At 41.2% G+C, this 22,967-nt stretch overlaps 3 protein-coding genes across 4 annotated transcripts; 2 read left to right on the top strand and 1 right to left on the bottom strand.

The window, feature by feature from the left end:
* Window positions 1–2,637: 2,637 nt before the first annotated feature.
* On the top strand, window positions 2,638–4,569 carry fam110c (family with sequence similarity 110 member C). The gene has a single exon (XM_057017572.1). The coding sequence runs from the start codon at window positions 2,802–2,804 to the stop codon at window positions 3,837–3,839; it is 1,038 nt and encodes a 345-aa protein (XP_056873552.1). The 5' UTR covers window positions 2,638–2,801; the 3' UTR covers window positions 3,840–4,569.
* A 1,217-nt stretch (window positions 4,570–5,786) lies between these two features.
* On the top strand, window positions 5,787–12,930 carry fbxo25 (F-box protein 25). Of its 2 annotated transcripts, XM_057016902.1 has the most exons (11): window positions 5,787–5,888; window positions 6,362–6,563; window positions 9,378–9,481; window positions 9,562–9,611; window positions 9,715–9,807; window positions 9,885–9,978; window positions 10,318–10,502; window positions 10,718–10,900; window positions 11,189–11,332; window positions 11,864–11,890; window positions 12,238–12,930. In XM_057016902.1, exons 2-11 carry the CDS (start codon window positions 6,439–6,441, stop codon window positions 12,325–12,327), a joined length of 1,095 nt encoding a protein of 364 aa, XP_056872882.1. In that variant the 5' UTR covers window positions 5,787–5,888; window positions 6,362–6,438; the 3' UTR covers window positions 12,328–12,930. The 2 variants fall into 2 exon arrangements, with proteins under 2 accessions (XP_056872882.1, XP_056872883.1); XM_057016903.1 differs by lacking the exon at window positions 11,864–11,890.
* A 108-nt stretch (window positions 12,931–13,038) lies between these two features.
* Window positions 13,039–22,730, bottom strand: si:ch211-225h24.2 (uncharacterized protein LOC564539 homolog). The gene is made up of 4 exons (XM_057016904.1): window positions 22,198–22,730; window positions 19,032–19,082; window positions 15,154–15,269; window positions 13,039–14,432 (listed from the first exon to the last, which is right to left on the bottom strand). Exons 1-4 carry the CDS (start codon window positions 22,282–22,284, stop codon window positions 13,994–13,996), a joined length of 693 nt encoding a protein of 230 aa, XP_056872884.1. The 5' UTR covers window positions 22,285–22,730; the 3' UTR covers window positions 13,039–13,993.
* Window positions 22,731–22,967: the final 237 nt, after the last annotated feature.

Consider the following 22,967-nt stretch of genomic DNA (forward strand, 5'->3'; position numbering starts at 1 on the left):
CATTTAAAAAGTCAGACTGGACATATTAAACATTCCTATGATTATTTATAACTTTATTCATTTAATTATGTTCATTTGTTTGGTGATAATATCAACAAATTACATCAGCGTGCATAAATGTTGGAGCTCTTTTTGCTATTTGCTAATTATTAGTACCTCCTTGCTAACAGCATAACGATGGCAATGTTAATGTTTATTGTATTATCACAAATAAAGGTTACAGGGTGCACCCCATGAAAAACAAAATTAAATTAAATCAAGAAGAGAAGCCACTAGGAGGACACATTCCAAAACAATATCAAGTTTTGAAAGACACTCCCCGCGTCTTCTTCAAAGACAAAATGTTTCTTATCCCAGCTGTTTTTCAACCACAGTGCATGTCTTTATTTTTTCTAAATTAAAAGCTTAAATTGTGCTTTCATTTCTGGAATGATAAAATACAAAGGTGAAAGCTCTCTTGTGTTCATCAAAGACATATGGAGGATGGGCTCTGCCAGATTCCAAACATTATTCCTGGAATGTCAGCATCCATTTTTAACATGTGACTGTTCGATCCAGCGAGCTGAGATGAAGTGCAGTCATCGTGTGACCTGTGTTACAGAACACACCAATTACTCCTAACAGTAACACTCAGTTTTCAAACACAATTAATCCTTCACTGTATTAAAATTTATTTTACAGAAAATAAAGGAGGAAAATATTTCCCAAGTTAAGAAATGATACTGGTCCAGTAAAACCTAAGATGATCAAGAACAAAATATTATAGTAAATAAAAATATGAGGAAGGCTGGCCACTAAGGAATGAGGAAACAAGATAGCAAAACAAAGCCCAGACAATGCTGTAAACCCTACAAAAAATATAATGAACTTGAATTTGAACTTGAAATAATAGTAATCGCTCATGGCCTGAATACGTTGTTCTGAGAGCAAAGCAAACAAAACCAGTTTGTTTGTGTTATGTGACACTGTTCTAAGATTATAAGATATTAATGAGCATTTATTCATGCATGCTTATCTCTCTTTCCCAGCTAAAGTGAATATATTTGCATGTTTTCTTGTTCAAAAACTAAAGCATCATGAGTCATATGAGCATATAATTATGCCCGTTCCAATCTATCAGGTTATTTGTCAAGACATTGTCATTTGTTTAAACAAAAACATCAAATAAAGTAAATCTGTGCGCAATCCTTAGCTGAACCTTCTTTGTAGTTTTAGATAATCCATTTGAAAGAAATCACACATGGTTGCAACTATCACAAGTAGATGCATGATGTTGAAGTGAAAACACCAGAGGATTAATGGTTTTAGAGAAAATTAATGGAAATTTGACAATCAATGTGATTCTCCCGAAGCAAAGTGATCGAAATCATTAGTAGGTGGTTCCTCAAAGAGAGTCGGTTTCTGCACAGATGTTTCAGATTTGAACACAGCAAATGTTCTGAGTTAAACTTGGATCCTGAGAACAGGTATTCATTCATTGCTAACTTTCTTAGTCATGCTAGTCTTCCTGTTGTTTTATTCATTTCTTTCTTGGCTAAAGTGAGTCAACATGGATTCCACACACTGCATCAATGCTTTTGTGCCACTGCCATGAGCTGTAGAATCTGTTCACAGGATGTCATTCACAGATTCGACTGTGAGTGTGTTGTGTGATTCACTGTGTGAGATTTAGCGTTGTCTAACTGGGAGGAGGAACTGCATGGATGGAATACCTTATCCTCAACAAGCCTCATTTTCAAGGGTGTTTTAACTACAGTAGCTGGCACATCATAAAATGATTATTATCATTATACATATACATATATTTAATGTTGATGAACATATGCCAGGAAATCAGCCAAATTAATAACACTCCTGAGGCTTCTGACACTTCCAGCCCAGATCTGGGATCTGTTGAAACTCGACTTAAGGCTCAATTTTTAACCTATTGTTCTAAAATTAAATTCTCTTTACTGAGTATTTTGAAGTGTGTATGCATGTAATACAGAGAGCATACAGTCTCTAAATCAGAGGTCACCCATGTATGATTTTATTTCATTAACATAACAAAGGAAATGTCTCCCATGGCAATTGATATTTCTCTAAGGTCCTCCACGGCATAAACACATACAGATCATACTTTCATGGCAAATTGATTGAGTGATTCCAAATGTCAAATTTGGACTTTGGTTTGTAGATTTAGTAATCAAAGCCACATTGCCATGTGAGGTATGGATTTCACCCGAGGGCTGCATATTCTAAGCATGGTATTTCTGCCCTTTTTTGGGATTTACCATTGTTGCTTGTTCGAATGGGAGGTCATAGGACATACAGTTGTCAGTTCTTCTTCTCCTCTGACTTTATGGCTGTGATGAAGTGGAAAAGCTCAGCTACATACGCCATCTGCATCTGTGTCACTTAAAGATGAATTGACCTGTTGTGCAGACATGCATTGCACAATATGTACACCTGCATCGCGTAAGCCTATGTGACGACTAACTGACTAGTCATTGATTATGGGTGACAGGAAATTGTCATTTATGCAAGACAGTGTTCTTTAGTCATACATGGAACAAGAATATAAAGGTGGGAAAAAGCCTGAAGCTGTGTCAGGTTTCAGTTTTCTCACTTGCTGGTATCAGATGTACTTTGAACAAGCTCGTGTTTGCACAGAATGGGCGGAGAAATGAGTTTGAACAGACAAGGTGAAATCCTGTGGCCATACCTGCTCAGGCAAAGAGCGGGCTTGAATGGAATTTTTTCCCTCTGTTGCTGTACACAGAAGAATTACCTAATCTGCTTATTTTTATAGAAAAACTAAAATGGACACAAGTAGCGATGCCACCAAAATCCTGGAGAAGGGTCCCAAATACCTTCGAAAGCAAATGGAACTGGAGACAGAGACAAAAGGACACCTGAGTGCTGTGGAAAGGCTCGCTGCCAGCAAAGTGAAATATGTTAAAAGCCAGGAGGTGGTGAACTCCACTCAGGAGCCAGTGATCAGCCTGGGATCTCTGTCTGTGAGTAGCATGGGGTCGTCTGACCAGAACTCACGATCCAGTGGGAATGCTGCTGCAGGGGACAACACAGCTCAGCCAGCGTTTGGAGCACAACCCCAGTCGGTCGGACAGGTACGTCGATCCAGCTCCAAAAAGCGCCCAGACTCTCTTCTGCTTTATAGACAGAAATGTGAGTTGCTGAGAGGGCCTGGAAGTGACCGAAAACACCGCGTTAGATGCAAGAAGCTGATCAACTCTGTACACAAAGATGTTCCGTTGCTAGAGGTGACAGCCCAGCAACATGACTCTATGGAAAAGGAGAAGATGGCCACGCTTGAGGGGCCAGTAAAGGAATGCAGCTCTTCTGCCAATGGATATCAGTCAGAGAGGGGGAGGATCAAAGAGGAACACAGCACAAAAAACAATGTTTTGTTGAGGGAAAGTGTCGGGAAAAAATCTACAGGTCTCCTGGGGATCCCTGAAATTGAGAGGAGGTCTGGTAAAGGGGTGAGTCGCTCCCACTCAGATATCAGCTCCAGGTACTCTAAAAACTTTGCAGACTTTGATGCTTTTTTCAAGTACTGCGGACTCTCTGGAGAGGTCATCGAGTCACTGGGGAAGGAGAACTTCTCAGCACGCTCAGACGAACTTGCAATAAAGATACGCAGCGTGAGTATTTCCACATCAGACAGCGGATTCACCAGGAGCAGCGGCGACAGCGACGGGCTCCTGGAGGATACCTTACAGGCAAAGATACGGCAGGGGACATCTGTCATTGAGCGCAACGCCAGAATCATCAAATGGTTGTACAGCTGCAAAAATGCCAAAGAAGCAGGGAGAAAACTAAGAGACCTGGACTGAGAGAAATCATTTTCTGAAGGCAGAAGTGTGTGTGTGCAGCCACAGTGCATATGTCACAAAACATGTTTCAATAACTTTAAAGGGTAACAGTTCAAGTTCACAACTTTTTGTTATTCTATTCACAAATGCATCTAAATACAAACACTCGTTCACATGGAGAATTCTGCTGCATTTAAAATACATGTATTTACATTAAAAACAAGTGTAGAATTTAACAAAAGAACAAGACTTGAGTGAAATGAAGCTAGTGTACTTGTTCAGCCTCCTTTTCTTTGTTCCCTAATAGACACGGTTTTACGCTCTATATCTACAATGATAAAACGCTAAATCAAATAATAAAATATGCTTAGATTTATTTACCACTTTAGCCATAATGTCCTGTTATCATTCCACTATTGTAATATTTTTATAGTCATATGTAATCACTACTATAGTTTTGATTGCCAAGGTTGTCTTTTAAATGCAATAAATTACATAAATGTAACATATTTACACAAGAACAGTGCAACCTTTCATGTAACAATGTCTCAACTCATGATACTTTGCCAGTCAGTTTGCTCAAACTAGGCCCAACAGCAAGTCAAACTTCAAAATATCCTTACAAAATGATTTATGGGAACGCCACCTCGCCTCAAATGATCCTGCATTTTTGTCTCGCACAATCACTGGAAAAAAACACATAAAAATGTCAGTAAAGAGACATGTCATCAATAAAAGCAGTATACACCAACTGTCCATCTCAGTGTGTGTGTGTGTGTGTGTGTGTGTGTGTGTGTGTGTGTGTGTGTGTTTTGTTTTGCTGCTGACTGTCTTGACCAGATCTCCCTTGAAAAACAGATTTTTAATCTCAGTGGGACTAACCTGGTTAAATAAAAGTTGCATAAATGAATACATACGTCCATAAGCAGAATTTTCGCCACCTCTCTTTGTGTCACCAGCACAAAGAAGCAACTTTTAATTGCAGAACATAAACATCAGTCTGCTACAGATATGAAAGATGCCTCCTTTCACTTTTCACGTAAGTCCTGTCTAAGACAGGCTGTCTTGTCCCTTTTAATCGTTTTATATGTATTTTCTAAAATCCTGACTCCTGGCTTAGAGTGGTTTTAAGAGATCAAATCAGTTGAACTAGGATTAATTTGCCAATTTTTGAACGAATCTGACAGAACGTGTCATCGTTAATTATGCCTACAGGGGGCAATATCTACCCAAAAATATCGGTCTTCCTTGCGCCCATTAATGCCATCAACGGCAACACAAAACAGCATGAGCCATAGTAACATCTCAGTTTCATATGCAACCTGTTATTAAAAGTGCTGTTGATGAGAGAAGTGCTTTGAATAGTCCTCTTAAATAGCACTTTGATTAGTTCTTTAAATGTTACAATGACACACACTAAAAGCTAAAGGTTATTTAATAATTGGAGAGTATTTTTTAAAGGATTTCCTTTCTGCAAACAACTGCTAGTCTTGTGTTTGTTTGTTTGTTTGTCTGATTGTTTTAAGGGGGGACTTTAATTGAGCCGTTTCAATCTCCAGTACATTTCAAAAATTGCCCCAACATAGCTGCAATTCCAAGCAGTCACAAAATAGGAACGCTTGACCAGCGCACATTAACCCTAGGTTGACGATGTGTTTAAATGTATTGACATTGACATGTAAACTATGTCTATAATGTACCCGTGCTGCTTAATTTTCCAGTTCTTAATGTCATGTTAGTGCTCCTGCAGTAATGCAGCGGTGGTGATCCCCTCCCCCATCACAGAATCAAAACAGAAGTACATGTGCGCAGGCCCGTGTCACGTGCACGGTAAACCCCACAAAACAAAAAGTCATTTTAAAAGCACACGATTGACAGGAAAATCAACTAATCAGAGAAGTAACCACGGTAGCAACAAGCTGAAATACTGGTATTTTATCCAATCAGAGAAGGCCAAAGGGGCGGGGACAACGACAGCCGACCCAGTGTGTTTACTTCCGTCAATATTTCCAGTACTGCAGCCAGAGGACGAGAGACCAGTGAGAGCTGGGACAAAAGGCTGTCTTTAAGGTTTGTTTTAAGAAAAGACATAAAAGTAGACCACTCCTAATCTGTTGTCCAGAGGTTTTACTGTCTTCCTGTTTCATTTGAGCTGACTGACATGTTGTATTAGCTCCAGTTGTAGCGTATATCAGCGTATCTATGTAATTTCAGCATTGAAATGAGCACCTTTTTAAAGCTCAAGGAAATTTTGCAGGGTTATCATGTTTATTATTTAAGCCGGTAGCAGCAGAATGTCAAATACATCTCAATGTTGTGCCATTATTGAGCTTATCAGGCGTCTCCATTGTGTTGATCAATTGGATCTCTTAAGAAATCAATTGTGTATCACACAGTTTGAATCAAAAGGAGCAAAACTTTATTTAAAATGAACTTCTGATTCAACTCATTAAAACGTGAAATTCCTGTGTTTTTGATGGCCCTGTATTAATGTTGCTGCTTGATTTGAGCAGGTTCACTAATGCTTTCCTTTGCTTCAACAGACACACATACAGAATTTCTGCATCTAATTTGGACCAGCCGCAGTCGTCCCTCCATAAACTCTGTCCCTCCAGCTAACATGCCATTTTTGGGCCAGGACTGGAGGTCGCCAGGATGGAGCTGGACCAAGACGGAGGGGGGCTGGCAGAGAGGACTGGATTACTATGACCATAAGTTGGAAAATAACAACTCACACTTACATGAGTAAGGAACCTACTCATTTATAACTTTAATTTTATTTATTTTTTTACCATGAGGTTCAGTTGAGTCAATGCTGTGGCCAGAGAAAATTCTTTGATACACATGAACACCATTTGTTTGTTTGTTTGTTTGTTTGTTTGTTTGTAAGAACTTTAGTGATGCAACACTTAGATTAATATAAAGGTTAGTTCTCAACTGGTTACTTAGAACTTCATGAGAGGAAAGTGGCATTAGCCATGGGGATATCTTTATGTAAATGTTTATTCAAATATGATGGACTATGTTTTGCTTACAAAGGATGAATTAAATGCACTATGTTGTGCTTTTTTTCAAAACATAATTCACGTTAGCATACCTTGCTACCACCTTTAAAGGTATGCGGCTTTTGAGGGTATGCTTCCATTAATTAGAGCAGTTTTGTTGACTGCAATATGCATTAGCAAAGACCCGTTTCCCACCAGTAACTTCAATAATTTTTATTTTATCTGAAAATCCAGTCCTGCCTGCAGGTCCTTTAGTCATGTCAAGATAATGACCACTCTAGGCAGATGAACTAAAAAAAGTTTCAACCTCCCAGTCTGGTTTCTTCCCAAACTGAGCTTTGTTGACTGTAGGAAATGGACTTTTGATGCAGTGAGTGGTGGTGGCAGAGAGAATCAGGTTGGGTTGGAGCCTAATAATATATCCACTACCGTTGTGGTTGAATCAGTTCCTGATCAAGACATACTCTTTAGCTTGACACTGCTGCTTACAGGAGTAATGGTGTCTGTTGGTGACATCCCAGCCACATCATAGGTCATCCTTTATATTAACCAGCCTCTCATGGGATCACGTTAGCATTGTCAGCAGTTGATGGGTGCAGTATCAGACTAGTGACATCACCTCTTCATCTGGCCATTTTCCAAGTGTAGTCTGTCTCAGAAAGGTCATTGTCATCATGCAACATGCCCATTTGGCAGGGCAACAGAAGTGAGAAATAAAGAAATGAGAGCATTGTTAAAGGTCACTGGCAGAGAGGATTACAGCATTGCAACCAGAGTTTGGATCATGCACAGTCGCTAATTTTAAACAAACAAGCAGCTCAATGCAGTGTATCATTCTTTTACATGAAGGCTACTCCAAGTTCCAACTAAATAAAATGCAATTCAACTGTTGGAATCTCACTTTTTAGACATTGTACACATTCTGCATGAATTCATGAGGGCCTGAGGGATGTAATGTAGCCTTTGTAACATCTGTTGACTGCATACAAGCTCAGCAGCTTAAGCCCATTCACAGTATTTTAGGATAGAGTTTAAATATCCTCAAATCCTTCCTAATGTTAATGTCAATTAATGTCGCTTCTCAGCCCTGAGGAAGCTGTTGCATCGCATGCAAAGTCTAAAAAAGTCTGTCTGTTGCATTATATTAGCAACAGAGTGGTCAGCGTGCAATGTTTGTGTATTTATGTGTGTTCCCTGGCAATTGGATAAATGGATTAAAGAGATTATTGTAGAGCTGAGTTCCCCCAAATGAGTTATCTTCACATACAGAGAATTCAGCACATCTTAATATTCACTGCAGGCAGCCAATCACTTATTTATTTATTCAAAGAAGTCAGTAAAAACACGAAGGAAGAAAACTGAAGAGAGCTGCCAGTGTTTGCAGACTGGAAGTGCCTGAGAGAGCGCGTCTTTTCTATCCTAGTGATGTGTAGAATTTCACTGGAACGGTCTCGCAGGAAAGGCCGAGTGTAGCTCCAAACAGTAATGACGCATATTTATTAATGTGGTGCTTTTAACTGCGTAGCAGGTCAATCCAGTTTAAAGAGGGTGGCTTATTTGTGAGTGGAAAATTCTGAAACTTTGCAAAAACAAATAAATATTGTTTGTTCTTAAAGAAATCCCTCAAAGCCTGAACTTCTCGTGAACTCGCGGTTGCAAATCAGAGTTTTGACAGCCCTTATTTCCCCCTCCAATACCTCAGGACAAACAAATAAAAGGATCAATTTCTCATTCACCTGTTGACTGAAGTGAATTAAGTTTAAGGTTTATTTTTTCCCAAAACTCATGTATACATCACACTTCCTTTGTTGGTAGTCTTGCCAATATTAGCTATCACTGCACAAAGAGGCAATCAAACGTCCTTTCCAACCCTGTCATCGTAGAATGTTAGATAATTAGATTTCAGGACAATAAACTTTATCCAAGCTAGTTTTCTATGTCAACTAGACTGTTTTTCTTCATTTAACAATCGCTATCTTGCATATTTGCCTGAGTGATTGCCTCACAGCAAGAAGCCCGTGGGTTCGATCCCAAAGACACGTTTCTCTGTCTGCCTGGGTTTTCTCCAGGCGCTCCAGTTTCCCCGTCTAAAGCAAACGGGTCAGGTATATCTACGGTGCAGCTGAAGCTACAGCAGCTCAGGACTAACCCTCCATATGGCCATGAAATTTTGTTGTGCAATTAATTGTAAAAAGGCACATTCTATTCCTATTGGTTTCACCATAAAACATTGGAGAAATACCTCCGCTATGGTTGCCATCTGCTACTATATTTCATTTTTCTTCAAGACAACCAATAATGGAAACCATTTTCAGAACTGACTCTCTCCTCCTGCGATTGTTTACTGTGTATGTGACCTGTTCTGGTTATCATTACATTTGTTTTACATATATAACCCTCTTTTTCCATCTGTTACATTCTGGAAACCCCTGCCTGTATAATTTTATATTTTCATGGTCCTTTTCAGCTCAGATATCTGCTGGAATGCAGTTATGGGTTCTAGTGCTTCTCAAAAGCCCTGTTATTAACAAACCCCTACCTCTTTTGTCCGCAGGTTCTGCGGCGACAACAAAGAAAATCTGTTTGTCGGGAATGTCTGTGAACCAGCCACAACAAAGAAGCAGAAGGATTTCTATAATATTAACACCAAATCTCACTGTAAGTAACTCAGAGTGCCGCGACACGTCCCTTCACATTTGCTTAGTAGACGTGTGCTGAGCGTGTCTCCCCCTCTGCAGTTGTTTACAGGGACGAGTGGATCTACGTGCAGAAATGGAGCACAAAGGAAGTGAGTTCTCCAGTGGAGATTGCTTTTTCACCGATTTATTTATTTATTTGGCAGTGGAATTAATCTGAATTAAATCCTTTGACGTGCGTGTGTTGTTTTTCAGCGTCATGGATACTGCACACTCGGCGAAGCCCTCAATCGCCTGGACTTTTCCAGCGCCATCCAGGACCTGAGGAGATTCAACTACGTAGCAAAAGTGGGCGCCAGCGAGTCCTTTCATTGTAGATTATCGTTGCACATCTTCTTCAACTTCCTCTGTCTGTAACCCATTAGCTTTTTCAGCTAATAGCGAGGTCCCAGCTGACGTCTTTGAGTGGCGCTGCCCAGAAAAACTACTTCAATATTCTAGAGAAAATGGTGCATAAAGGTAAGCAGAGAGAACAGGTTCCACTGGATGAGCTTGTGTCAACTTGTTTATGATGGAACAACATGCTGGCACACCTTGTAGTGGTAGAAAGGTGAAATATTCAGGCTCTGGCTCAGTAGGATGCTGTTTATGGCCATGTTGTTAAGGTGTATCACAGAACCTGTAGGAAAACGCCGTCATTATCATAGCTGTGTTGCCTCAAGGAGCCGAATACACATCTTGTCCAACTCATATCTCACAAAACAGTTTTCAGTTTTATAGAATTGTGTGAAATGATTTATTAAATCTCAAAAATATTCTCTATTTATATATTTTTTACTTCCCAAATTATCCCAATAGTTCTGGTGGACCAGTACAATCCTCGGCTTGTCAAGGAGCTACTGCAAGACCTGAACTCAACACTGTACGATCTGACTGTCCACGTGGGCCGCTGTGTGCTGGTGGGCAATGTCAATATTTGGCTGTGCAGATTGGAGACCATCCTCAAGTGGCAGCAGCAGCTTAACAACCTCCAAATTCCTGAGGTAGAAGATCTACTGGTGTTTGTGTGCTAGCATTGCAACCCAGGCCTGCGTTGCCCTGTTGTATGTAACTATGACGTTTGAAATAAGGAAGAAGGTGTTTATCTATTGTTCCTGGGTTGTATGGTCTGATTATACTGCCCAACCTTGTTTACATGTTCGGTAATTCAAAAACAAAACCTGTATTTTGTGATAATGCTTCTCCTGTGTCTCCTCAGCAAATTTGCACTGGCTTGTCATTCAGCGATTTGCCGATACACATGCATAACAAGATCCTTTGTAAGTTATCTGATGCCTGTGACATTGTTAACCTTGGGCAGGCCACGCCCACTCTACATGTCCTCAGTGAGGACAGGATACTTTGGAAAAAACTCTGCAGCTTTCACTTTTCAGATAAACAGGTGAGAGTTCATTAATTTCAAATGATTATATGTGAGGATAGAGAAAACATTGTCAACATAATTATGAATGTAATAAAGAAAACCTACAGTAGTAGGTAGTAGTAAAAACAGAGAAAACCTTCAGCGTTTAAGTACAAACAAGACCAGAGCTGACATGTGCTTCGTAGGTTTAACCACAAGAGGGCAGAGTATTCACAATTATCTCCAAATAGCCACACTATATGTATAAGCGTGATACAATTGTGATAAGAACGATTTCCACGGTTTGAAATGTGTGATTTGTTTCAGTTTTGTAGGAATATGGTGCTAAGCAATAATGATAATGTGGACTGGAAGCTCATGTACTTCACCCTGCAGAAACATTATCCAAAGAAGGAGGAATACGGCGACACTTTGCACTTCTGCAGACATTGTAGCAGCCTCTTCTGGAAGGTAACCAAACTTACACTAAACCACAAACACGCCACAAAGAACATTTCATCAGAAAAACACAATAATGATGGCTATCATTAAGTCCTGTGTCGATTCTTTGGATCAACCATAAATGATTTCTATCTTTAAACACTCAATACATATCTCTTTGAGAAAAAGGCTTTTTTTTTTAAAATGTCTTCCTACGTCTTATATATACATTAACAATGGATGAAATCATAGTTACAACTCTAAGAAATGGAGCACAGCCTCACAGAGATCCTCTCTGTGAACAGTGGATTCTGTGGATGGTACATGGAAATGAACCCAGTAGAGCTCAAAATAATAGCATTTTACCTCCCCAGTAAGAGATGAACAAAGATTTTTTGTTAAGTCTTTGTAGCCTCTGCTTATAGCTTCTGCCCCCACTCCTCCCGGTGAATATGTTACCCTCAATCCTTAGCTGCATCCTTATGCTCTTTAAAGTGATGTTGTCTTTTCTCCCTTCTTTCCACCCTCTTCTCCTGGTTCCCTCTCCTCTTGGTTCCTAAGGACCGCCACCTGGCTTTGTTATTTAAGGTATTTCTGTCCCATAATGCCCTCTGCTTCCTGTTTGTTCATCATGTGGTCCGTGTTTTTCTTGCGTCGCTCTGTTCCATGTGATTTCTTCATGGTCACACCATCAGTTGATGAAGTTGCTGTTTGTCATTGTCTTTTAAATGGCTTACATTATTGCGCTCTTGTCGGTGGTTAAAGGTCATCAAAGGTCAAGATGAATGTTTCAGTGTGTGTGTGTGTGTGCTGCAAATCAGTCATCAAACCCTATAAGAATCGGGCGTCACCTTTCCATTGTCCCATGTTGCGTTCCTTTGTGTGACCAGGACGTGTCTTCATGTCTGACAGCATTGCTGTTTCATGTATTCCAGGACAGCGGCCATCCGTGCACGGCCAACGACCCGGACAGCTGCCTCAGCCCAGTCTCACCGCAGCACTTTATCGACCTCTTCAAGTTCTAGACCCTCTTTTTCCACCCTCCAGGGTGCAAACTAAACCTTGTTACTGTTTACCCACAAATAAAAGGGCTTCTACTTTTTCTTGGGTCTGTACGCACAATAATGTCCAGGGTCGGACGACCAAACGTTTATGTTTGAGAGATTTTTCTGTGTTCTTAAAAGAAATGAAGTGGAAAATATGTAATTGTCTTTGTATGTCTAAGAAGTCGTAGCATGCAATATTGGTAGGTGACGCGTGTCAGAGAGTCAACTCGTATGTTTTTCTAACGAGGGTAACGTCTTCTGCTTCTAACTTTGGTTTTGGTGTTTCTTTTCCTACAATAACTGAAGGCATGTCATGTTGGGGGTCTCTGTCCCTGTACTGTATGTTGTCTTTTGTGAATTCCCGTCGTCATCCGTGCACACTGACCGTGAGATAACTTAGTGTAAACGTGTTGCATTGTTACTCAGAGCTGTCAAACGACGGAGGAATTATTGAATATTATTTATGGGTTAGTTTTGTATCCTCCCACTGACTTTTCTAATATTCTGATGCGGTTCTTCAACTCTCAATGGTACCGTCATGATGGGAACTAGCTGTACAGGAATTAAAGATTTCTAAAAACATTTTCAGTAGTTTCGCTGTGAACTCTGTCGTTAAAGTAAATTTGTGATCAATGTCGTGTGAAGGTCTTGCTGACTGCAGACAATAATGAGCAGAGGCAGACAGTCAAATTAGATCAAACTAAAGAGTCAAACTAAATCTTTATTCTGATGAGACCCAGCCTTCAGTGAAACAAATACAGGGTGCAAACACCCCTGAAGGTGTCCTCTGCACTGATCGGAATCCATAAATCAACAGCAAACCAACTTAGATTTTAAAAAAAAAGGAAGGTACAATCACTCAAGTCAAAAATTGGGTTGTTTTAAGAAAGCTCCTGATATGGGGGGGACACTGACCTGGCTCTCACAACACTCCTCTTTAAAATCCAGGGTTGGTACTCTGGAAACTAGTACCAACATGCTGGGATGACCCACCTTCACTGTAAAGAAAGTTTGGATCATTTGGTCCATTTTGTAGTGACATCACATCACGCTCAAGTTGTCATTCCACTCATCAAGAGGCACTTCATAAGAACGGGAGTCAATGCAGGTATAAAGAAAATCACTTTTTCTATAGAAATATTCAGCGTCTGTGTGACAAGACTAGATTTCCTTTTACCTTTGCAGAAGCGGCAGCGGAAGTATCAACTGCAGCTCCAGCTGTGCTACAGTCGAACAAAATTCTTTTCCCTGCCCATTGACCCACCTTCTGCTCTCTCACATGTAAATTTTAAGCCTGTTTTTTGTAGAATTTAAGGCTTCAGGCACAGATTCTGCCACCATACAGACCGAGGGGAAAGGAAGTCTTGGAGGGCATGATTGCATATTAGCATGGTTCTCAACCACATATGAGCAGTATGAAAATCACTCTTCAGTTTCTTGGAAATATAAAACATGTATATGGACAGCAGATTTCACAGCTACAATGGTTCGGGATTTTAAGGCATTTGTCAAGGACCTGAAGACTAAAATATTGACAAAAAGCGTATTTTTTCCTTGATTATCTTTCATTCTCAAGTAAAACTACAGAAATGAGCTTTTGTTTCAGGTCCTCATCCTCTTTATTGTGAGGAAGGTAACGAGGCAGCTACTTCAGCCCCTCCCAGGAACTCTCCGACACGATCCCCCGGCTCATCTTGCTGATGCCTGCCAGCTTTACTTTGGCCCGGGCTGTCCACCTCACCGCCGGCATCTCGTCCTTGGAGTCCGACAGGTTAGCGTAGCGAGAGGAATCCTCCTCAAAACCGCGACCTGCCCAGGACCCCAGTTCTAACGGGAGCTCGAGCGAGTCGGGGAAGGATGTCGGCGTATCTGCTTCCAGGATCTTGTCCTCGGGGGACTCGTCTGTCTCAGTCTCATTTGAGATCTGCAGGCACGGTGGCTCCCAGCCCTCCAACTTCTCCAACTTTTTGGTGGGTGAGATCTGCCTCATCGTCATGGTAACGCTCTCCCAGAAACAGTGGCCCTTGTCTGGCTTGTCCTTCTTTTCCTTCTCCTTCTCATCATCCTTGATTTTCTTGTGAGACCTTTGGAAATAAAGAAGGATATTCTCAAAACACGGGAAGATGGAACTTCCTCCATACATCAAGCTATTGTATGTAGGATAAACTGGCTGTCATAACAGCATGAGTATTTTAGCCCTTCCTCTCTGTACCTGTTCCATAATGTGTCTGTCTCACATATAAACATACACAAGTGGTGAAGTGCGGTTCCATTATTCACAATTAGGTGCTGACATTTTTGCTAAACACACTTGACAACTTATTTGTTTATAGCGCCGGAACCCATAATTATCTATGCATATCTTAAACAATGTTAATGGCACTGATTTTATCAGTATCACCATGGCGGGCGGGGGCAGGAAGCGACATTAAAGGGTCAGTTCCACCTTTTCCCCATTAGTCTCACATAAAATAGGATACAAGCTAATTGTAATTAAACTTTTCCCTTGTTAGAAAAATGGGAAAAATAAATCAGTTCATTTAGTGTTCATTTCATTCCCATTAACACATTTATCCCTACAATACTGAACAGCTCTCCAACAAAAGACCATTTCAAATTTTAACAATGTTTTAGAGTTATTACAATTTATCATGTGATTATACATGACACACCTTTACTAGAATTGTATTATTATACAATTATTGAGCTATAACAAGCTGTCATTTTTGCTAATGTTGGACATGTTCCTCTACATGCTTAAGAACATACATTTAATATTAAATGATGAGTACATTAAATCCTCACCCTCTGTGGGCAGCCAGCTTCACTCCACTCAGCAGGAAGTGCTTGTCATCTTTAGAGGACAGCATCTTCTTCTCCTTCCTCTCCTTCTTGGATATCATCTTCTTTGCCTTTGCTTCCTGGCAGAAAAAAAAGCAGAGATGGAAGAGATTGATTTCATTTCATGCTGCTTCTCCTTCTTTACGCTGTGAGACTGAAGTCCTGACGTCAGCTGCACAGAAATAGAAAATTAGATGGATGAGTGTGCACAGGATGAAATTCTGTCACGAGCTCCACAGACCGAGTGGGTGAAAAATCTCTTAGACCAGAATGATCTATTCATCTTTCAGAAACCATCATTTTTAATATGCAGCAGTACAGATAACTCAGGCTACAAAGAGCTTCTTATTACTGGAAAGATGAAGCAGGAAGTAAAATAATCCAAGTATACTAATTTCAAGTAATTTCATGCACATCTACTTAAGCCCCAATGAAATTACAACTCATGTCTTGACCCAAGCTACTATGCACTTTTAAATCCAGAAAGGTTAAATCTCCCAGTGTAACCAGTCCATTAACCATGCCTGTCCCACTCTGACTAGTCTATCTTACCTTCATCTGACTATAACCAATCCATTAAATGTATAATCTCGATAATCTAATAACTACAGGAGTAAGTTTGAGTGACACTGTTTTGGCAGTATTGTCACATTCCAGAGGATTGTGACTGAAACTCCCCCAGACTCCCCTGTCACATCAGAATTCCTCACTGCTCTTGCAGCGTTCCACCGGCGTCCAGATGCCACCCTCCACGGAGTTTATGGAACAAACTCTTGGCTCAGACTGCGCCCTAGCTTGGGAGGAATTCCAAAGTCAATTGTCAAGGTCATAACATTTACTCCTACTCACATCCGTGCCTGCCTTTAGTCTACCTTTATCAAAACATTCTCAGCAAACACGCAGTTATTTAATGAATGCGTCTCACCTCAGTAACCCACAGAACTGCTTCTTTTACATGAGAAACAGAGGTTTAACCTCCACATGTCAGGATGCAGCTGAGATAAAAGCATGAATGTCTCACAACAAACGTGACCGTATATAACATATAGAATACAAATGAGATTAAACCTGAGCAGCATCAATATGGACAAGATAAAAAATAGTATGAAACACGATGATAAAACGTGTGTAAAATGGTGCTGAGGATATACGTGTAAGAGTAGCGATAATAAATGTGTAACAACATGGTAGTAGACATACGACATACACAGGTAACAAGACAGCAACATTTTTGACTTTTGTCAAAACTCGACTTGTCCTGTCATCAATTTTAGAACATTCTGTTCCATAATAAAGGTTAGTTATTGCACAGTCCTTCCACAGCTGCTCCATGTAAACTTCCCCTCATTATGACCAGCCAGCATCTCCCTCAGTGCAGAGGTTTTTAAAATCATCTTTAATCGTGTCTTTGTTGCCTTTTTCCCCGGCCCTGGATCAGATTTGATCTAATTCAGGCTGAAACCAGAGATGCCAAAACAATCCGAGAGTGTATCTGCATGTGAATCTCTGTCGGTGCACACATGTACGCATGCATGCACACAGAGAGGCCTGCTTGTTCACCGTTCTGTATAATTCCTACCCTGGGGTGGGGGGGGGGTCTAAAACTGTGGAGCTCAGTGGAAGTCAGAGTGTGGGAGAGCTTTACCTTACAGTTCCTGGAAGAACAATGGAACTCTTATGAGACCACATTCTTCCATCTATACCAGAGCGTGAAGCTTACAGGAACCATTGTCTTACAGTTTTTATTTTTTTGCTAATCTGGTCAAATTTGGTCAACAAATCAAACCACACAACAAACTTTTTTTGATTCACATTTGGATTTATATGACATCCTACCTTTGTGTTGTAATTTATAATGAACTTCTTAAACCACAAGAGCAGGATTTGTTTGGTAAAGATCTTAGCTTTAGGCCCTCCCTACTGGATAAGCTGATCAAAACCACATAAATCTGACTGTTTTTCAGACTCTTGCAGAGTCTTTAAGCTGGCGCCTGTGGTGGCATTCCTGCTTTAGCTCACAGTAAGAGACGCATATTTGTGAAATCTTTTGATTTGGAGTAGAAATAGACATGAGATTAGTGTTTAACAGGTATGTGACATTCATGCTCTATAAGCTCTCTATATTGTGTTTCAGTGCAGATGCTGGAAACGAGGCCTCCCCTGATGGATGTAGTTACATCTGGTGCCACAAGAGGGGGACAACGTTGACAATAAAAATGGGGGGGTGAAATCAAACTCAAAGTTAAAACTTTATGATGCAAAGCTAAATTTTAAAAAAATTAAATGAAACAGTAAATAATAATTAATAAGTTGAAAAATGGAACTTTACAGGCTTGCTGATTGGTAATATTTCTCTTTTCTTTAAGCTGTTATATCCTTTTTGTAATAGTTTCCATCAATAAGCCAACCATCTTTGTCAGCTGATCAGATGTTGTGTCTTATCCCTGGAGGAGACATTTCTCCATTCAAGTATACATAAGGGTGTTGTTCAGACACAGACCAGCTGACACGTATGTCTGTTGGGTCCAAAACTGATAGAAAAGACGTCATGACATATAGGGGACTCTCAGAATGAGCAGCATTCTCTCCTTTAACCTACAAAGAAGTTACCAAAATGTCAAGTTATTAGTTCAAGCAGCACTAAAGTGTGGAAGTCGAAGGAATCTCCGACTATAAATGGAATGATGAAAAGAAAGGTAGCGCCTCAAGACTGCGTGTCTCTTCAGCGTTTCCTAATATGAACATAAAACAACCGCTGATGAAGGAACTGTAGCCTTCCTGAGTGCCAGAGCAGCCTGTGGTTATTTTCATCCTTGTTTTTCTTCCATGGCTATTGTTCCCACCCAGAAGGTCCAGCTCCTTGAAAGAATGCTGTATTTCCTTCCCTTCTCTATCACAGCCGGTCCTGTCCTTACAAACAGGACAGACTATGAAATATTCCCCGTGAACTGAGTCACCCAGGGGGCCCGGCATGCAGCCATAAGAGAGCCGGAGTTCAAACGCAACATGGTAACAGTGCGTAAAGTTCACAGATATTAACTTGCCTTTGACTAAAGACTCGTTCCAATATAGCTGGTAACAAATAATAATCAGTGCTGCTCTGAGTGGAGTAAAGTTTTATTCAGAACCGTGGTTTAAATGTTTTTAAAATTGCATCCTTATATCAGTTTGCCTTCCTCTCAAATCAGCACGTTTGGCCTCCTTCTTTATTCAACCACAGTCTCTCCACTGCTTTGTTGTCATCTGTTTGATGACATTAACAGCCATTTATTGTTCCTGTTAGGTGGTCAACAGTCTGGTCCTGTGCTTGTATGGTGTGCAACTTTTTATCTTTTATTAAGGTTGGAGGCATCCAGGGCGTAAACACCCAAAAAGTTCTGAGGAATTCAGGAAAAATGTTTCTGTTTAGGAATCATGGTCAGCCATCGCGAGGATGGCAGGTCACTAATAACGTGCTAAGAAATCTATAGCGCAGATGGAATAAACTGCAGTGACCTCACAGTTCCACACTGTGCGGCAGCTTGTGAAGATCAGTCTGAGCCGGTAAAGTCACACTAAATGAGACAGTCGTCCAGAGATAAGGACAAAGACGGAGCAGACGCACACCAGCTTAAGAGAGGAGTGTTTACAGATAAACACTGCAGCCTCAGCACTCTCCTCCTGCTGCCAGCACTTTGTGCTCCACTGACAGAAAGAAACCGTCTGTGTGCGTGTGTGTGTGTGTGGTGTGTGTGTGTGTGTGTGTGTGTGTGTGTGTGTGTGTGTGTGTGTGTTTGTGTTACGTTTGAGAAGTCTGCTGCATTTGTGTCGTGTCTGAATTGCGGTGAGGTCATTCTATTTACCTTGGACACTGGGGTGACAGCTTCCTCCTCCTCTTCTTCCATCTCTTTGTCCTGCACACACAAACACACACACACACACACACACAAACACAGACATAAACACACACAGACCAGAAATAAGTTAAATCAAATAGCAACCTTCAACCAACCCCGCACAAATATCAACACAGGGACATTTGTGTATGTGTGTGTGTGTGTGCGCACATGTACGTGTGTGTTACCTATTAGAAAGAATGATTTCAAAGCTGATAAATAAACATGTATTTAGATGGAGGGATGGACAAAGGTCAGCCTACATGCCTAAGTTTTAGGAGTGTGATTGTGTATGTGTGTTCAGAGTCACAGAAACAGTCTATCCTCAGCATAATCTGCGTTATTCACTGTCTTTATTGCTTCATTTGGCCTTCTCTGTGGGATCAGTGGTAAAAATCTAAGAATAATAATAATGGACGTGGTTTACGAATGAGAGCTGAGTTTGAACTTGTCATAATTGTTCTTAAACAATTTGTGTTATAAAATAACTGAGCAAACTAGGACTTGTTTCTGCTACCTCAGCTTTATTTTCTGTTTACTGGTCCATACACGTCATTAGAAAATAGCATCTTCTAAAGCTTTGGAGAAAAAAGAGATTCCCCAATTTACAGTCCTTAACCAGGCTCAAATGCTGGTGACCCATAATTGCAGATCTTACACGGTTTTTAGGTTTATGAGGGTTATCAAAATGCCACCCACGGTGCTTTCTTTGGATTCTACATTTAAATCCATTTTAAATGTACGATGGGGTGGGGGGCATAAGAGTCAGCTGAGCCTGTAAGAACACTGATTAGGAGCCAGAGTTCATGTAAGATGATCAAAGCTGTGAGAACTTCTGACACATGAAAGGAGGAGAAACAGTGGCTGGACGTGTCTGAGCGGCGTCTGCTGCTGGGTCTCGGCCCCCTGAGCCGATCAAAGAGTCACTCATAAACACCCAGATTGGAGCCTACTATTGGGATGTAAAAGCATTAACAAATTACAACCAAGGATATGTGTGTGTGTTTGTGTGTGAGAGAGAGAGAGAGAGAGAGGGAGAGAGAGAGAAAAGAGAGCCCAAGAGAAAAAACTAGACCAGCTTCTCATTTATGTGGAAAATGTCATTTCAAAACCACATCATTGGCCACTAAAGTGCACAGTAGCTTCCAGACGCCTTTATTAAGTAGCAATTTTCTCTTTTTTACACCTTTTTACCACAAAGTGCAGAACCACAGTTGCTGATTAATGGAGCTCTTCTGATGGTTGGTGAGGAACTTTACTCCGTCTAAGGACATTAGCTGGTGTAGTCCAACGAGAACAGAAATACCTCAGAGTCTCTGCCACCACTGTCATCATCATCATCATCATCATCATCATCATCATCATCATCAGAAACAGAATGAATCTGTTTAGTAATCTGTTGTACATTTGAATTGGAATGACACAGTTTTAATAAACTCTTCTGTATCTCATCAATTTTACATGAAGTTTGGATTGTTTTGCCTCTGGTACATCAATTTCTGGAGTTCTGGACAGCCTATCTCCCCTTATTCCCAAGCTTTGTGCTAAGATAGGCTAACCGCCTCCAGGCCGTCATTTGAGATATCCCCCTCGCTCTAGTGGGCATTAGTGTCTCAATAACACTTCCAGAGTGGAAGCTGTGAAGCAGTTATTGCTGCCAGCAATGCCTTTTACGAAGAGCTATGACTTCATTTTACATATTTTATAACAGTCATGGAACTATATGTCACCTTTCCACTGCTGATCTACAGATGAGGAAGTCACGAGGAGTTAAATTTAGCCTAAAAAACTGAACTCAATAGGGCAAATAAAGCAAACAGATCATTTGATTGTGTTGCCAAAACAATGCTGGGAACAACTTCACAGATCTACCTGAACAATATCCGCTCATACAGGCCGGGAGGTCCACTAATGTCAGACTTTATAGAGCAAAATCACTTTTTAAAAGGAAATACAGAGATAAACTAGCTATGCAAGTGTGTTATCGGAGGCCACTTCCTTCAGGCTGTCTTACCGTGCTTGATAACAGCTAAATGTGTATTTTCCATGTTCCTGTCCAAGCCAGGGCTCACATGTCATAATTCAGGTGAATGAAGTTTCATTTTGACCTTCCAGTCTCATGCATTAGCTGTAAGCCTTCAGGTATTTGGGACCCCGTGGTGATTCTGAACCATCTCTCTGATGATCCCCCACGCTCCTGTCTGTTCAGTTCCTGCTCCTGATGGAATCGGGCGGATGATTCTGAGGTAATCAGGTGTACAAACCTACAGACGCACCTCCTGTGTGCTCGCAGCCACCCTCACAGCTCATTAAACTCCAACAAAGAGCGAGCGGCGGGGAAGGAAAGCCGAGGTGGGGGCCGTAATGTAGCACAGAGCAGGGAGGACAGACATTAACTTCAAATCCTGCACTCTTATTCCTCCCTTCCTTATGTTTCGTGCATCTATGAGAGTATTATTCCTTCATAAGACTGCTGTTCTGTACGTGTGCCTGGGGGCCTCAGCGTGATGTCTGTAACAGGTCAGACCAACGCTGTAAGGAAAACCTCGGGAAAAGAAGCGCTTCAGACCTGTTCCTCTCCTGTTAAGATCTGACTTTATGAGCTGACCTCTGACCACTGCACAGAGGCCATCATCAAGGCTCTCTCAGCTCCACGGCAGATTTCGGACCAGGACCGGGGCGGGTAGATCTTTATTTTTAAAAGATATTGGAGTATTCACCTTGGCAGCATGATTCTAATCCGAAACACTTGCACAACATCTTCATGCACTTGTGATTTTGCTATCTGTTTATTTTTTTTATTTTTAAAAAAAATCATGCTCACAAAGCTGATTAGTCATCAAATGGCAAAAGGTCGCCGTACAACCCCATATTCTACAAATGCATTTTTAGTTTTTAGAGGAACAAATCAACAGCGATCTGTAGATTACTCCAATTGCACGTTTTCAATGCTCGATCTCCCTTTAACTCTAACAGCATCTTCACCCTTTAGAATAAAGTCTGGGCAAAGTGGACAACAGTTTATATAGTGCCATTACGGAAACAGCGGAGTGATGTGAACATGCGTGACTGTCTGTTTTGTTTAAGCAAATAATCCACATCCCAGTGTGGGCAATGGTCTGAGCCTGGTTACCTTGTAGGAGTGATGATGGTGCCAGGACATGTCGTCTTCCTCTGACGCATAATCCACCAGCATTTTACTCTTGCTTTTCTTGAACATATCTCCACTTGTTCTTGAACCCGCCAGGCCTGAGCTCTCGAAAACAACAACAACAAAAGTTGATTTTGCGCCCCCCACCCCCCGCTATAGCCCCCAAACTGACGCCTGTCTGTCGACCGTGAGGGGAGATCGCGCTGACGCACCGTTAAAGCGCGCTCCGCTCGTTGGTGCCGCAGCAGATCCGCGCAGTTTTCCCTGAAAAACGCGGATTATTCATTCAGAGAGGTGCCGCGAGCTGGTGGGGAGAAAAGCCCAACATTTCTCTGATGACGCGCACGGTTTCCGTCAGTGCGTATGAGCGGGGCATTTTTACGCAGTCTCGACCACCTGGACTCCGAGTCATCGCTCCTCCCATGTCCCCCCTGCTCCGGTTCCCTCGGAGTTGCCATGGTAGTGGGAGGAAGGGGTCATGAGCACGTCTCATCACCGGCCAATACAAGCACCGAGCCGCGTATTTATGCAAAATAACGCAGCCTTTCGGTTACAACGATGGGAAAACACGGAAGTGGGTATTTCCAAGCAGAATGACACAGACTTCATGTTCCAGGGAGGAGATCTGTTCCAAACCTAATACTGGAACAAGTTTAAATAAATATGAATGCTGTATTAATAGTATAGAGTGCATGATTTTGTTGACTAAATGTTAGGCAATTCTTTAACTAAAGAAGTAAACTTCGCATATT

The sequence above is a fragment of the Takifugu flavidus genome, chromosome 19 (genome assembly GCF_003711565.1).
Source record: "Takifugu flavidus isolate HTHZ2018 chromosome 19, ASM371156v2, whole genome shotgun sequence".
Classification (NCBI taxonomy): domain Eukaryota; kingdom Metazoa; phylum Chordata; class Actinopteri; order Tetraodontiformes; family Tetraodontidae; genus Takifugu; species Takifugu flavidus.